This window comes from Haliotis rufescens, unplaced genomic scaffold (assembly GCF_023055435.1).
Source record: "Haliotis rufescens isolate VD_foot unplaced genomic scaffold, xgHalRufe1.0.p SCAF_1, whole genome shotgun sequence".
Lineage (NCBI taxonomy): Eukaryota > Metazoa > Mollusca > Gastropoda > Lepetellida > Haliotidae > Haliotis > Haliotis rufescens.
Window position 1 is genome coordinate 44,460,299 of NW_025963779.1, and position 16,775 is coordinate 44,477,073.

General features: G+C 40.3%; 1 protein-coding gene across 2 annotated transcripts in view; it reads right to left on the reverse strand.

Moving 5' to 3' along the window:
- Positions 1-16,775, reverse strand: part of LOC124136483 (ras-specific guanine nucleotide-releasing factor 2-like) — a 977,843-nt gene that overhangs the window by 152,392 nt on the left and 808,676 nt on the right. For both annotated transcript variants that reach the window (XM_046502407.2, XM_046502406.2), the window contains one exon: positions 15,839-16,036. In XM_046502407.2, the coding sequence (XP_046358363.1) occupies positions 15,839-16,036 (198 nt within the window). The remainder of the gene's footprint in view (positions 1-15,838; positions 16,037-16,775) is intronic.

Here is a 16,775-nt window from a genome sequence, read left to right on the forward strand (position 1 = left end):
CGGAAGAACATTCAAACACGAGATGAACGCTTTAAGAAGTGTCAATCACAGGATATATGGATTAAGAATGAACAAGACATCATGATCCCCATTATATACAAAGAGATGGATTGATAAGGGTGGTGTAACTACCTATGCTTATGGTTATGGTGGTAATACTGTATCGTTGGGAACTATGAGCATCTCTTCTCGTACAAATGCCCTGCCCGGTCCATCGTTTGGATAATAAAGAATAGGCTCTCCTTCTTTCATAACCAATCGACTAATTTGTGCAAACACAACAAGCAATGAGGTAGAATGCAAAAATATTTAATGTACATTATAACAAACACATACATATAATGGTTTTGGCACGAACTTGGGAGCTGACTGATTTTATCACAGAGGAGGGCTGAGCGAGAGCTAGGTGCTGTTCTGGAGCCGCTATGAGGCTTGGACGGTGGTCTCCGGACCGGGGCTGCAACCTGAGCTCTGGTGCTAGCTTATTTACAAGGAGAGGGACGACCGAGAGCTAAGCGAGGGTCCTGGGGCCGCTGCGGCGGCTCGGACGGTGGTCTGCGGACCTTTGGTGCTAGCTTATTTACAAGGAGAGGGACGACCGAGAGCTAGGCGAGGGTCCTGGGGCCGCTGCGGCGGCTCGGACGGTGGTCTGCGGACCGGGGCTGCGACCTGAGCTCTGGTTTGGACTTGGGGGAGAAAAGGACACTCTAGATGAGTGGAAATAGCCCAAAGCAAGTGATTGGAAGGGTACCCCCTTACAAGAGTGAGTGCCCCCCTAGCAAGTGTAAAACGAAATGGACCTTGTAATTGTTTGTGAGGATCCAAACAATGGCTTGTGATATGCAATCAAAGATACGAGGGCTAGATCGGCATCCAAACGCTAGGCGCTTGAAGAAGTAATACTGATTGTCCCATCGAAATCCGAACATTGACCAATAATCTGGGTGAATGGGGATTTGCTTGAAGGCGTCTTTTATATCCACCTTACACATACTCGCGCCTCTGCCTATACGGTTCAGTTCCCGTATGGCATCATCGATTGTCACGTAGGTTAAAGAGCACATGTCCTTGTCTATCGTATCATTAATTCTAATAATGTCATCGTTGTCATGTGGGGCTGAAAGGTCCAGGATCAGTCGTTTTTTATGGCTGTATTTTCCTTCAGCGATGCCCAGGGGGCTGACCCGAAACACATGGTAAGGGGGGACTGAAAATGGTCCAATAATGTAGCCCCGATCTAATTCTTGACGGACAAGGTGCGTTACGGTATCGGGTTCTTTCCGGGCGCTCAGATTGTTTTTGCACTCCCAGGTAAAATTGGGCACTGTTGCAACGAGAGGGTGAAAACCGTGTCTCAGTCCATCACACAAGTATGTTACAAAGTTCTGATCAGGGTGACGCCTTAGTTCCTCTTGTATGATGTTGGTATTTAATGGTGTCAATTCCTCAGCAAATTGTCACTTGTTGATTCCATGTCCCTTATTGGAATTAGTGTTGTATTTTTTGCAAACCAATTTGTTGTGATTCTTCCCGAAACAAGTGGAGCAAACATGCAGAAAGTTGCAGCGAATACGCATGCAGCCGCTATCATTGAAATTATTGCAAACCTCCTGTCCCTGGTACCATATTTTTTGTCGACCATGTGAATCGGTGGAGCTGTTTGCAGTGCTTGTGGAGGTTACATTCTTTGTTCCCAAGCTATGTCGTGGGCTGACTTGTTCGCAGGTGTTCGTCAACAGGGATGGACATGTCGCGGAGTCATGGCTGATACTACTGCACAGGTCACATGACCTACAGCGAAGGCCAGAAGTACAAGTGGTATAAATTCTGGTGTCCGGAACGCCCCAGGTGATGTGCGTACCCCTCTCAGCCAGTGCTGCCACACGAGCTGCGAATCTCTTGTGGTATTCATAATGTACATATCCTCCATATAAAGTGTGGAGTTCCGCTACTGTACGTTCATGTTGTTCCAATTGCTCTCTCCTATTTGGCCAAGCTTCACAGAAGATATCCTTGAATACTTTGAAGGCTCTGCTGAATTCGGCAAAGTTCAAATTCCTGGTGGTACGTGGGTCAAGTTTTAACACGTTTTTGCATGAACCTGTCTCTTCAGCAAGTCTATATTCCCCGGATTCTTGGCATGGTAACAACAGAGAAGCCAAATTAATATATTTACCTTGGTGAATTTTACGCCTTGTACTTTCGTCAACAAAGTTGACATGGGGCACGGAATCTGACAGAACACATTGCGTTGGATTTGACTGTGATGTAGGCCAGGCTATGTTTTCTCCACTGGGAGCTCCAGAGGATAGACGTTGGGTGAGGGATGTCATCATGTCCCTCATTTCCCGCATGACTCCCACCAATTCCACATTTGCTGACGATAACTGGTTGCTTGCTGTTGTCACTGTTGCCGGAAGGCTAGTAGAGCTGTAAGAATTCCCGCTGTTTACATACTGGGGAGTAACGTCACAGGAAGGAACAGCATGTACAGACGACAATGCGGAAACGGGGGAGGAATGTTGAACAGCGCTGGCCCCTCCACTGACCGTGTGGTTCTCGTTAAAGTTTTCCTTGTACAGTTGTAGGATCGTCTTTCTTCCCCACGATGCAGGCACTGTGATACCTAAGGAGCGCAGCCTCTGTCTCAGGTCAACTGTTGTCTCGTAAGGGACGGCTCTGCCTGTCGCACTCGCTCTGACCTGTGACCCAACATGGCGACTGTTGTCGGAAGTTTCACTTGTTGAGGATGAAACATTTTCGACAGGAACAGCTGCCCTGGTTCTCCTTGACGTCCGTTTCGGTGCCATTGTCGGTGTTTTAGGTACCTTGCTGACATGCAGGAGGTGGTCTGTGCAAGCGGCAGTTGATCACAATAAAGGTATTATGGCAATTTTGTAGCGAGTGTTGTTGTCCTTCTAGCTTTGGGAGAGGAATGGAGAGACACGGGGCTTATGGGTAAAAAGGGGCTCCCGTGCGCATGCGCAGATGGGGAATTTGAAACCTTACGAGGGATAGTTGTAGCGCAACATAAACACGTACATGAGAATAAATTTTATAATACACTGGACATGCATGTAGAAAACAAAATACGTTGAATTTGCACAAACCACAATATTAAATTATCATTGTTATATATCTTAAGGGACCAAATTGGCTTCCTTCGAGTTAACCGGGCTGGTATAAATATCTTACGCTTACTCTATCCGGAAGTTTTTGTTCTTTGTCTCTCCTCGGTGCTGAAGATTCAGAAGTCACAGATTGTATTTTAATTGCATCGGATGGTTTCTTCACGATTAATCTCGTTACTTCATTATTCAGCGCTGATACAAGAGCTGATAATCGTGTCATCCATTCGGTTGATCTTAATCGTTCCGATTTCATTTCAATCCAATACTGATATCCAAACAAACGTTCCGCTAATGTCCAGTTAAATCTTTCAACGATAGCTTGACTACGGTGGGCCTCTTTTTCCCCACGCCTGATTGCGACATTGTGCTTTGTTAATAGTTTAGTTACTGAACTCATAAACTCGCGACCAGGATCTACTTGAAAATAACTTAGGCCATTTCAGTGGTCCGCGTTTATATATGCGGCTCAGTGAATTAGCTACTTCTGTTGAATCTTTCGATCGTTGATTCGCATCATCATTTTGACATAAAAAATTCCCTCTGTAGTAGTGGTATAGGTATATAAAGCTGGCTCTAGTGGGGTTGTGGTAAAACTGTCATTGTCTATAAAAAATTATATCATAGAAGCATTGATTGGCTCTAGGTGGTTGTGAACTAGAGTCAGTTTAGCTTAATCTCATGACAATCATTGAATCACATCATCATTTTGACATAATAAATTCCCCTGTGTAGTGGCAGTATTGGAATATAAATCTGGCTCCAGTGGGGTTGCGGTAGAACTGTCATTGTCTATACTACTACCTTATTATGGTAACAAACAACTGCAGTTATTTCATCAGGCTTCAACCTTATTATGACAACAAACAACTGCAGTCAGTTAGTTCATCAGGCTTCAACCTTATTATGGTAACAAACAACTGCAGTTATTTCATCAGGCTGCAACCTTATCATGGCAACAAACAACTGCAGTTATTCCATCAGGCTTCAACCTTATCATGGCAACAAACAACTGCAGTTATTTCATCAGGCTTCAACCTTATTATGACAACAAACAACTGCAGTTATTTCTTTAGGCTTCAACCTTATTATGGTAACAAACAACTGCAGTTATTTCATCAGGCTCCAACCTTATTATGGTAACAAACAACTGCAGTTATTTCATCGGGCTTCAACCTTATTATGACAACAAAGAAATGCAGTTATTTCATCAGGCTTCAACCTTATTATGGTAACAAACAATTGCAGTTAGTTTATCAGGCTTCAACCTTATTATGCAACAAACAACTGCAGTTATTTCATCAGGCTGCAATCTTATCATGGCAACAAACAACTGCAGTTAGTTCATCAGGCTTCAACCTTATTATGGTAACAAACAATTGCAGTTATTTCATCAGGCTTCAACCTTATTATGCAACAAACAACTGCAGTTAGTTCATCAGGCTTCAACCTTATTATGCAACAAACAACTGCAGTTATTTCATCAGGCTTCAACCTTATGATGGTAACAAACAATTGCAGTTATTTCATCAGGCTTCAACCTTATCATGGCAACAAACAACTGCAGTTATTTCATCAGGCTTCAACCTTATTATGCACCAAACAACTGCAGTTATTTTATCAGGCTTCAACCTTATCATGGCAACAAACAACTGCAGTTATTTCATCAGGCTTCAACCTTATTAATGGTAACAAACAACTGCAGTTATTTCATCAGGCTCCAACCTTATCATGGCAACAAACAACTGCAGCTATTTCATCAGGCTTCAACCTTATTATGGTAACAAGCAACTGCAGTTATTTCATCAGGCTTCAACCTTATTATGGTAACAAACATCTGCCGTTATTTCATCAAGCTTCAACCTTATTATGACAACAACAAAAATGCAGTTATTTCATCAGGCTTCAATCTTATTATGCAACAAACATCTGCAGTTATTTCATCAGGCTTCAACCTTATTATTGTAACAAACAACTGCAGTTATTTCATCAGGCTCCAACCTTATTATGGTAACAAACATCTGCAGTTATTTCATCAGGCTTCAACCTTATTATGGTAACAAACATCTGCCGTTATTTCATCAAGCTTCAACCTTATTATGACAACAACAAAAATGCAGTTATTTCATCAGGCTTCAATCTTATTATGCAACAAACATCTGCAGTTATTTCATCAGGCTTCAACCTTATTATTGTAACAAACAACTGCAGTTATTTCATCAGGCTCCAACCTTATTATGCAACAAACATCTGCAGTTATTACATCAGGCTTCAACCTTATTATTGTAACAAACAACTGCAGTTATTTCATCAGGCTTCAACCTTATTATGCAACAAACAACTGCAGTCAGTTAGTTCATCAGGCTTCAACTTTATTATGCAACACAACTGCAGTTATTTCATCAGGCTTCAACCTTATTATTGTAACAAACAACTGCAGTTAGTTCATCAGGCTTTAACCTTATTATGATAACAAACAACTGCAGTTATTTCATCAGGCTTCAACCTTATTATGATAACAAACAACTGTAGCATGTAAAATCATTTATGACAACAGGGTTCAGTGCAAACAAATCATGATGCCTTGAAGAAACTTAAATCTGCTTGTACCATTCACACAATGTTTCAGCTTTGTTCACATTGTAGATCTAGATCTTCGGAATATGATTTTACAGGTTTCTGCAAATTTAGATTAATAAATATATGTAACTAAGGAGTTTAAATAAATTCATAATAATTTGAACAAAATAAGGCTTCTAAATAATAAGGAACATGCATGTCAAATCTAGTTTCATCAATCCAACATTGAAAACTCGAACAATAGTTATCATTGTAAATAATTCTAAGACAACTAAATGTAATACATCATTGCATGATCCAGTATTTTGCCTGTCCTGCTGTAACTAAATCTACAGATTTTCAACAGAAGTCCTCTTCAACTATCCATGACTCGTTGTGAGCACAGCTGCTTAAAAACCTGATGAAATAGAGGTATAGTACTCTTAGAATTCTTAATAATGATAAATATTGTCCATCAATTGTCTTAAACTGATGGATTGAATGGTGATAGGTAAACATTAACTGAATCACCTCAAAAAGACTTATATTCGGATCAATGACATGAATCAGGCGAATTTTAAATATACGGTAAAGTACCGTTATATTTGCTTCTATTTCTCACTTGTGGGGTCCTCAGATGTTCTAAAACCCATTCATATTTCAGGATAACAACATTGAAGAATCACTTCCGGTACGGATGTCATCACTACTGGCTTTGATGTCGTTATTTCCAAATCCAGTTATAACGTCAATTCTATTCATTCCAACATCAATCCCTGTGATTCATGAATGATTCCAGCCATTAACATACAACCTGTGTCCTGTTCCACACAGAGTAGATAACCGTGTTGAATAGATGCACCTACCTTCTGAAGCTGCTGGTTTTGGACTCCCCCACCCACTCCTTTTTCCTACAATGAGGGAGAACTACCTAGAGATGATAGATTGAGCTGCCACTATACATCACAGGGAATAGATCTCATGTAATGTAGGTTGGATATCACATAAGCTAATGCACTGATCCAAATACAGAAGCAGATGGCTGAGCATGATGTTAGCAGTCTGAAATAGTGCTATGAGTCAACCAGTGACCATAACCTTGGCAATATTATTTTCTGAATTAGTTTTACAGGAGATAAACAATCTTTTCCTATGTCGTCTGTGAGGGTCCACTGCTGGTAGAGAGAAATTCAATGTGCAAATCGGACAGAGGAGGAGATCCGGCTGATTCACACTTTAAGCCAACGTGTATAGACAAGTGTAGTTGACTGGCTTTTGGCAACGTAATCCTGGAGAGATCTGTATGTAAGAGGCAGCCTCGGAGAGACAACTTTAAGGCAGTTGTGGATGAAGCCTTGGAACATTGTTGTACAAAATGTCTGATCGGGGTGCACAAAGAAGATTTTGACATAGAGGCAGGTGGAGAGGATCCTCCAATAGCAGTGGGAATAGCCTGGGAAACCACATATTATTGGGTTATCATAATAACCACCCAGTCTGCGATTTCTAAGTTCCAGAGAACCTTGTCGTGGGTGGGTAGGTGTACACGAACAATCGTGACAAGGTCGTGGATAGCCTTTCCTCTTAAAGAGCCTGCAATTGGGTACAGGACTGACATACGAGGGGCGATTGATAAGTTGTGAGCCTACCTCTAAAGGAGTGTGGTACGGATGAATTCCTTTGTGGTGGTGATAGACTGATCAAGTACAGTGACATACACAGGAGGATTGTTGTATTGGACACATTATTTAGTTTAGTATAAGCTATTGACTGCAAGGGTGGTTATGAGATGACTTAAAATGGAGAAACAGGAAAAGCGAGCTGTTATCAAATACCTTTACAAGAAAGGCTTAACACCCAATGCCATATATGAGGATATGTTATCCACACTAGGGGAAGATGCCCCGTCATATGCAACAGTGAAAGGATGGGTGGCAGAGTTTAAACGTGGGCGATCGAGCACTGATGATGAACCCCGTCCTGGAGCGAGTGCATTTCATTCTGACAGATATTCTAGGAATGCACAAGGTTTCTGCTCGATGCGTCCCCAAACTGTTGACAGCTGATCAGAAACGTCAAAGAGAGAATCTCTCAAGGGAGAATCTCAAACTTTTTGAAGGTGATCCAGATAACTTTCTCAAACGATTTGTTACAATGGACGAAACATGGGTCCACCACTTTGAACCTGAATCAAAACAACAGTCTAAACAGTGGAAACATGTCACATCTCCTACTCCAAAGAAAGCAAAGTCTGTGCCTTCAGCTGGGAAAGTCATGGCATCCGTGTTTTGGGATACTGAAGGTGTGATCATGGTGGACTGGCTTCCTTAAAGGCCGTACTGTTACAGGGGCTTACTATGTGGAACTTCTGAGACAGTTAAGAGAAAATCAAAGTTACGTGAAGTGGAAAGTTGACGAAAGGTGTGCTTCATCATCACGGCAATGCTCAAGCACACACATCACTGATAGCAATGGCCAAAATCCATGAGTGTTGCTTTGAACTTCTCCAACATCCACCTTATTCACCTGATTTGGCTCTGTTGCACTATCATCTGTTCCCACAGTTGAAAAGGCATTTAGCTGGAACTCATTTCCAGTCAGATGATGAAGTCATTACAGTGGTCAACAACTTTTTGAGTGACCAAGAAGTTGACTCCTACAAAAGTGGCATAATGGCATTGCAACATCGCTGGCAGAAGTGTGTTGACCTTAAAGGGGACTATGTCGAAAAATAAAAAGCTTTGGTATCAAACTGACTTTGTTTTCTTCTTTGTTAGGCTTAGAACTTATCAATCGCCCCTCGTAGATGGGAAGCTGGTTGAAAACAAATCCTCATTAGGAGTGTCCCATAACGATGTTATCCATGAGAATACCTCCGGAAGGCAGGACCATGACATCGCCACAAAGGCTGTCCAACAGAATGTTGAAGTTCCTAGGAATATGTCCTACTTCCATCCGGCAGCTGATGGAGTCTGCCAAGGGATGCAGTCATGTAGTTTTCATCATCAAGGAAGCTGACTTGATTTCCCATTCCTCTATAAGGGTCGAGGATTGGAACAGGAGACATTCTCAATCCTTAAGGGCAAAATAGAATGCCTTCATCTCCTGGCAATTGATGGTAAGTTTCTCTGAAGATCACAAAGCCTGGGTTGTGAGATCGTCCATGAAAAGAAGATTTTAAGATCCTCCTGCTTGTGTACCAGTCTCTACATAACACCGGCTCTGCCTGATTCTCCAGTATAAACCTACCAGAAAAAATATCCTGCATGCCATCTGTACCAAAGTGCTACGCTTATGGTTCTTATAATTTTAAGAATATATGGTGGAAGCTACAACTAAAATAACATGATATTGGAAAATACTATTCCTGATAAAATAATAATTTCAGATTTCAATTATTTCTTCCAACCATAGCATCAAAATTCTTTGAAGTTGCATCATTGGATATGTTTTAACTGAATTACCAGTAAATTGGGAGGAAACGTGTGCACAGCTGATTGCTATTACCGGCATAGTTTACGAGAAAATACACATGGTAATCTTAATCTCTGCATATAAAACAATGCCTTGGAGAGCAGGAAATACATTTTAAATGGTAAGTCATCAAGTTTAGTGATGTTTTATATCAAATTGCATACCTTTATTGACCAAGTTTGCTATACCTGTTTATTCACCTGCATTCGGTGAAGGGACACGATAACGCTCATCAATTATTTGGACCCCGTTTGTTTTTAAAAATGTCTGGACAGAAAAATTTAAATGTCCGGTAAGCAATATTTTAAACCGGACATTTGAGATTCCCAATCAGACATTGACCGTTTCTAGACCCCTGGATTAAACAATGTTTCAGTAGAGATAATTATTCTTTATGTATAAGGTATATTTTATGAATAAAACAATTAATGGTTTTCTAAGTTATTATTATGGTTCGCCCCGATTATGTTTCTAGGTTTGTCAGCACCATACCCATGCTCGTGGGTTTCACAGAAGTGGTAAACCTGCATCACTTCGGGCTTTCCTCCCACATTAAGCTGACATGATGTGATGTAACTGGAATCCTGGAGTGGCGTTAAACCCAACTAACTCACTCACTTCCCCTATAGACTGCACCAATCAGCAACAGTGATGTCCAGCATTAAGCGACCATTCCTGTCGGCCGGCAGGGAGAGAGACAGGTAAGCATGATGTCCCAGCACAGATCAAGATGAACAGCTCCATGCACTCTTCGCTCAAATCTAATATGGGTGATGTAGTGCAGTCACAAGTGCTGCTGTTGCCAGAGCCAAAAGGAAGCCTGTCATCTTGGTGAGGTTGTAGTAAGATGCTGAGTGGAGTGGTTCAAAGGAAGCGCCTCTGAGCAGGTAAAGTACCACATTCAGATCCGATGCCAGGAGTTTGAACTTGGCCGTCTGGTCTACCAGACGAAAGGAGTGTAACAACGCTAAGAGTTACGAAATCTTTGTCATCTTTCAAACTTCCGAAAATGCCTAGGAATTAAGGGCCACAAGGTTTGGTTTGTTGTTTAATGCCGCACTCAGCAATATTCCAGCTATATGACGGCGGTCTGTAGTTAATCGAGTCTGGACCAGACAATCCAGTGATTAATATCATGAGCATCGATCCACGCAATTGGGATCAATGACATGCATCAACCAAGGTAGGTTGTGATGACGTTTTATGGAAGGAAAACCACTTGTCATCATAGAGGCCCCTGGAAGAAGGCCTTAGTGCCAAGGTGAAGGCTTTCGCAGCCATTGGGGCTTAAAGCTCTTTGTAAACAGACCAGACATGAAGATGTAAACTGTCTGGTGCTGGGTGTGGCAGTCTGCTGTGAGTGTGTATCAGCAAGTTCGGCAAGTCTGGAAGTTCGAGGGGGTTCATTGAGATCATTTCTCTGAGGTCCACAAACCAGCCTCTCACCGGCTGCCAAGGCGCTATCAAGGCTCAAGGAAATGAAGGATATGGGGAATACCCTGCTCAGAATGTAGGCTGAGTTGTATGTAATTGGATACTAGCCGATATATGTTAAGGACTTAGATCTATGGTAGGACTCTGATCCGTAACAGATTCTCACAAATATGGCAGATATTGGCCTGTACACATATGAGGCAGATATTAGCGCATACTCAGATCTATGGCAGATTATCATATAATAGTAATAATTGGCAAGTCTATAGTGCTAAAGTTGTATAGATTCATATATAATGACCAATGTTGTGATTCTCTGGATTATTTTTATCATTCCCCTTTTGGAACACCATCATTGGTGCAGGGATTGCATATCAGTGCTTTTCTTAAAAACATTCCCTGAAATTTTATCATAGTTTTCTAAGACCTTCTGCACCATCCTCTTATTTGACAGAATTGATAAAATGCTGAATATTTTCACACTTAGCCACTTCCGATTCACAGCCTTTCCACAAGAGAAATCATTTAAAAATGATTCTGCATTGTGATCTTTTGATACTGGTTCTTCCTCTGCCGCCATAAGAAAACATTAATTTTCTATGGTGTTTCATTTTTGACTGGTTGCTGTGTCTATCTATGTTAAACTTACATGACGTCAGCATAGGCAAGGAGTCGTGACATGATCTCAAGCATGTTGTCATATAGCAATTGAACTGATTATTGCCAGATATGACAATAACCCACGGATTAAAGTCCCACAGATCACAGATTCAAAGAAAAATGCAGCCAAGGGGGCGAAAGTTGTCTAACTTTTCCCAGGACTTCTTTAGAAGTTTTTCCAGGGGAAACTTATCATGTAAAGGACTTGAAGAGCCTGTACTGTGTAGTGAGTGCGTGTGACAAACCCAGAACACACCTAATGACTAAAGAGTTATCCCGCTGTGATATTGCTGGAATATTGCTAAAAGCGGCGTAAAACCATACTCACTCACCCACTCACTAAAGAGTTACAGCCTGTCAAAGATGGAATTCCTTTTTCTCCAGGACTACTTTAAAGATTCAAGACCCCGAGACATCAGATTTGTTTCAGCGATCCCCTCAGTGTGAAACACTGATTCTGGATCTTAAATACACAAATTTTTAACCACCTCATACTCAGAAACCAGCTTACTGAATGCCTTTTGTCTTCCAAACTGCTGTTATTCAATGGTCTGCACAGCTGAGTCTACCCTTTGTCCAATATGTACATTTAGTACTAGTTTTTTTATTGCAGGTATATCATCTTATGTTTACAATTTCACCTACTTCTGTTGCTTCATTGCATGCACATGTCCTCGGAGGTGACGTAACCATTTCGCACAGCCATTTATCGCGTCTTATATTGCATTATCGCTTTCCGCTTTACCACCCACCCGCCCTGTTTGCCTCCATCCATCTCATTTCCATTGTACATCACCTTTTATTGTCCATTACAGGTACCAGGCACAACACATTGTACATATCTATCTATCTCTCCAGAATATTGTACATATTTTATCAATGTGAATAAAATATGTCATGGAGTGACACGGTTCTTCTGGCCTACCTATATATACTAATTAGGGTTTACGGTTACCTGCTTTTCAGCGGGAACCCAGACTTGGTTACCTTCTTACCAGTTGGAACCCAGTCTTTCCCAGGTTTTCCCTCGGGAATCTAGTAACAATTATATTTGGCAACGCAATCTGCCACATAGCTTAGCCTGGCAGCTTTCGCTCCAATTTAGACCCGCAGTGTTGGTCGGGTAGTGAGTTTCCATCATTTGGGCCTTAGCATTAATTATCTATTAACAAATATGTTGGACAAGGCAAGTCGCCACATAGCTAAATTTGGTTGGCATGGTTATGCCATTTAGGCCTTAATAGTATTTATTCCAGTTCTATATTGGGATAGCCATGTAGAACCTCAACACCCTCGCCCATTAAATCTGTTGTTGCGTCTTTGTCATTCTTTCAACATAGCCCACCTTCCTCAGGTAGGTTGGCTGTCGCTGTAATATCATGCAATATACAAGAGTCTCTCTGATTGACATTATGATTACAACTTGCTGGAAGGTGGATTTCACCCTCCACATATCTGATGTTATATAACCCGTGAATTTCCTGTTATTTCGTGCACCGGCTCAGCATCGTGAGTAGACAATATAATTATTTATCCGACTTGTCTCGTTATAAGTTATCAATCAAAAAACGGTGGGTTGTTTGTTATAAGAGGAAATATTAAGAGTATATTATTCAATATGAATAATGATTCAGTCTTATTGCTGTCGAATGTCCAGACAATAAGGAATTCATTGAATCACAATCAACCAACTATATCTAACTCTAAAACATGCATAGCCCGCATGTCTGAAACAATCGACGTGAGTATATGGTCTTTCATTTTGTCACTTTCAATCAACTGTAGATTATTCAGATGTTTGTCCTTTGAAACCGAAAGTAAAAGTATACATCGGTCTAAACATGCATCACTTCATGTACAGTTACAGTAAAAATATTTTTGGAACAATGAATAAATCATAAGGTAATGCAATTATGAAGCGCCCTTTCAGATAGTGTTGACATGGATTTTATCTTTACTCTTTCACTGTGACGTTTTGGTACAGGTGAGGGTCGAAGTACTGACTAAATCAGCAAACCACACCAATATATTTTGTAACTCCATGACATTTGGTCAGTCATCGCTTTAATGTTATAGTATAAGTACTCACAAAACAGGGGCAGTCGGGTAGCCTAGTTGTTAGCCTAGGCGTTCATTCATCACGACGAAGACCCGGATTCGATTCCCCATATGAGTACAATGTATGAAGCCCATTTCTGGTGTCCCCTGCCGTGATTTTGCTGGAATATTGCTAAAAGCGGCGTAAAACCATACTCACTCACTCACAAAACATAAAAACACATCCAACCTATATGAATTTTATTCATATTTTATACATTACCACGACGTACAGGAAAAGAAATAAGCATGACTGACTTGCATTGTCTATCTAATCAAAGAAAATCATGGCTTCCCACCATTATTGAAACATGCAGAATTGAAACCGAACCCCTTCCTTTCATTTGGTCTCTTTGCTAATGTTACATATAGCGCGACAGGTAATTAAGTTCCTTTTAGACAGTGATATTGTTTTCACTATTTTAGTTTTTGCTTTATTAATTTCGCTTTTTATTTATTGTCATGTGCATGGTCTTGAAATTAATGTAAGTTTTGGAGAGTAATTTGGATTGGCTGTTTTGTAGATCTATTTCGACAAAACAGGTTATATTTCTGTCAGTAGGGTGGTATACATGTACAAGCATATAGGTGATATTGAGGAAATGTTTAATCCAGAATGGCTCAATAAGCTGAATGGAATGATCACAGTGCAGGTGAAGCTTGGTAAGGCATTAAACAGGAAGGATCCCTTCATATTCACATACATAGGCCTGACTCAATATTTTTTAAAGATTGTATTCACTTTAACTGAAGCTGGCTGTGTTACTATAATTATTTCCAATTGCTTCAAGCCATTCTAAGAATTCTAACATTCACCATCTGAACATTGTTTGGTAAAACAAACTGCATCGTCAGGATAATGTAATTCAAGTTTAGGCAAACTTATATTTAATTATTGCAACTTTATATATCACCAAGTATTAAGTATAAGTATATTATGTATATTATTCACCAAAGGCCTCTAATACACCTACGCTGCGTGTTCATTTACCGCTTTTAGAAACTAAACCATAAACAAAGACTTAATGCAGTCACAAAGTCTTGAGGTTTATAATTTGAACATTGAATATAATTTCGGGTTTGTTTTGTAGCCAGAGAAATATAAATGAGTGAGTAGGCGTTGATAGCCACTGTCAACACTCAGCATTTCCGACATTTACGGAACATGTGGTACAAAAACTCATTGATAACTTATACAAATGAGTTATTAAATCTGAGGAATGTTGCAAACATTAGCCAACATAGACTTTAGTCTATGAATTTCTTATTGATTAATATAGAATAGGTGTTGTATCCATGCAGAAAAAATACACTTTTTAAGAACATGTCCATGTAAAGCCTTGCACTGTTAGTGGATATAACTGGCTACAACTTTCTTAATATAACATGAGGAGCACAAACAAAATGTTTTGCACAGGCTTAAGTTAGCTCCATGTTAGACTGATCATAAATGTATCTTATAAATGGGGAAGTAACACACGGCCCTATTACTGAAATGTAGTGTTTCAACATGGCGCAAATTTTGCAGCACTATCGTGGCACTGTCATGCCATTTTCGCGATAGTTTCATGGCACTAACGGCGAACATATTGCGAAACTATTTAGTGATACAGTGGAAGGAACTTTTGAAATGTAGTGTAGATGTCCTTGAAAAACTCTGGTTAGGTTGAATCTTTTCAATACTGGTTGCCAAAAAAGTGGTCACCTCAGTTGACTCAGGTCACTCAAATTTTGATAATCGAATGCACATAGAAACTACTACTATGCCTCTAGCTGCCTTTATTTACTGATAGGTACTTGCAGCTTAATTCACTTTTAGTCACACAAGAATAAAACTTGCTCAAGTGATTTTAACCAATCTAATTAAAATCAGATCTTGGTTCTCGCTATCGCTAAACAAAGATCTGAGGACATCCCATTACGGGTCACGTCACAATGACCTTTCATTCAACCAATCAAAGCGTCGCTTACCAGATCATGAAAGTGACAGTCAGAATGTATTTTCTAATCATGCAATCTCGAAAACTTAAAAACGGGGTATTCCAAACGACAGTTTGACTAATTCCGTCAAAATTATTGTCTATCTCTCGCTTTTGTGGGATAAACATTTAAACGGAAGAGGCTTTGTACACTACATTGGAAGCACTGCCATACAATCTCAACCATATATTAGACATTCCTGAATGTTCATTTGTTCAGTTTTCAAAATATAAATCGAGAACTGTGTCAACATATATTTCAAGCGTAGTCTGAATGAAATGGACGTCGCCAGGTTGAAACGAGTGCCCTAAAGCTCGAAAAAGCTGCTTTCTAATGGGTTGATGTCGACTTCTCTTTATTCATTTCAGTGGTCGGTCAAAATTCGTGAAAGTTCGTGACCCGGGATGGGATGTCCTCAGATCTTTGTTTAAGCATCAGCGAGAACTTAGATCTGATTTGAATGAGATTGGATTTTAACCTAAGAGCTATATAAGTCATATGCATACCTGTTTTGATAATCTCTCCCAGGTTTTCTTCAGTCGGTATACTGAGCTGTTGACAAATGCTGCACAGATCTGGAGTACACCATTGTAGTTATGCATACATCTGCAAATATCTGCAATTGCTGCCCATTTTTCAATACATGAGACTCTCTCTTGCAGATTCGGACGGCGAACAATTTCTGACACAACTTGTCTACTGACCTGAAATATGAAAGCACATTTTCTGAGGACTCATTAAAATAATGCCAACATTTTACATAAATGCAACCCTTCTTAACCATATGCCATGGATGCCATAGGGACATATATATCCCTCCTCTTCAAACTTTACTTTGAAAATAAATAAAATTCAAAATACACACATACACTTCACCGTTTTGAATTCTTCAGGAAAATCAAACAGTCATTATTGTCGTAGTATCGGTCAAGAACCAGTTAACTACTATTGCTCTAATGCGCATGTCTGGAGTTCACGTGCAAGACTCCACTGCTGTAAAACATGCTCAACATAAACAGCCATCTACTTATAATCAGTCGTTGATTATCATTGTGTGGAACCCCGGTATTGAACAGGTATCATAACATGTTGTCAGAAGGGTTGACACCTACGCCTACTGACTAGAAACTAGACTACACATCGGGAAGACATCATCTGACCGGACGGAGACATCGAGACAACGGGAAAAGCCTACGCACAACAGCATGAAATTTCTACGAACCAAACGGTGATATTATTGACATTAACAAATTATCAAAACAAAACTGCACACCAACAAATAACAAACATAAGCAATTACATAGAAGATAGATTTGTAGACAGCCATGAAAAGATAACGCATGACATGCTGCATCTCACTGAGAACTGTTCATTGCCGATTTCCGACAAAAGCCGACGTTGGCGTTGAAACCAAGCTTTCCGATTGACAAACGGTATGTGCCG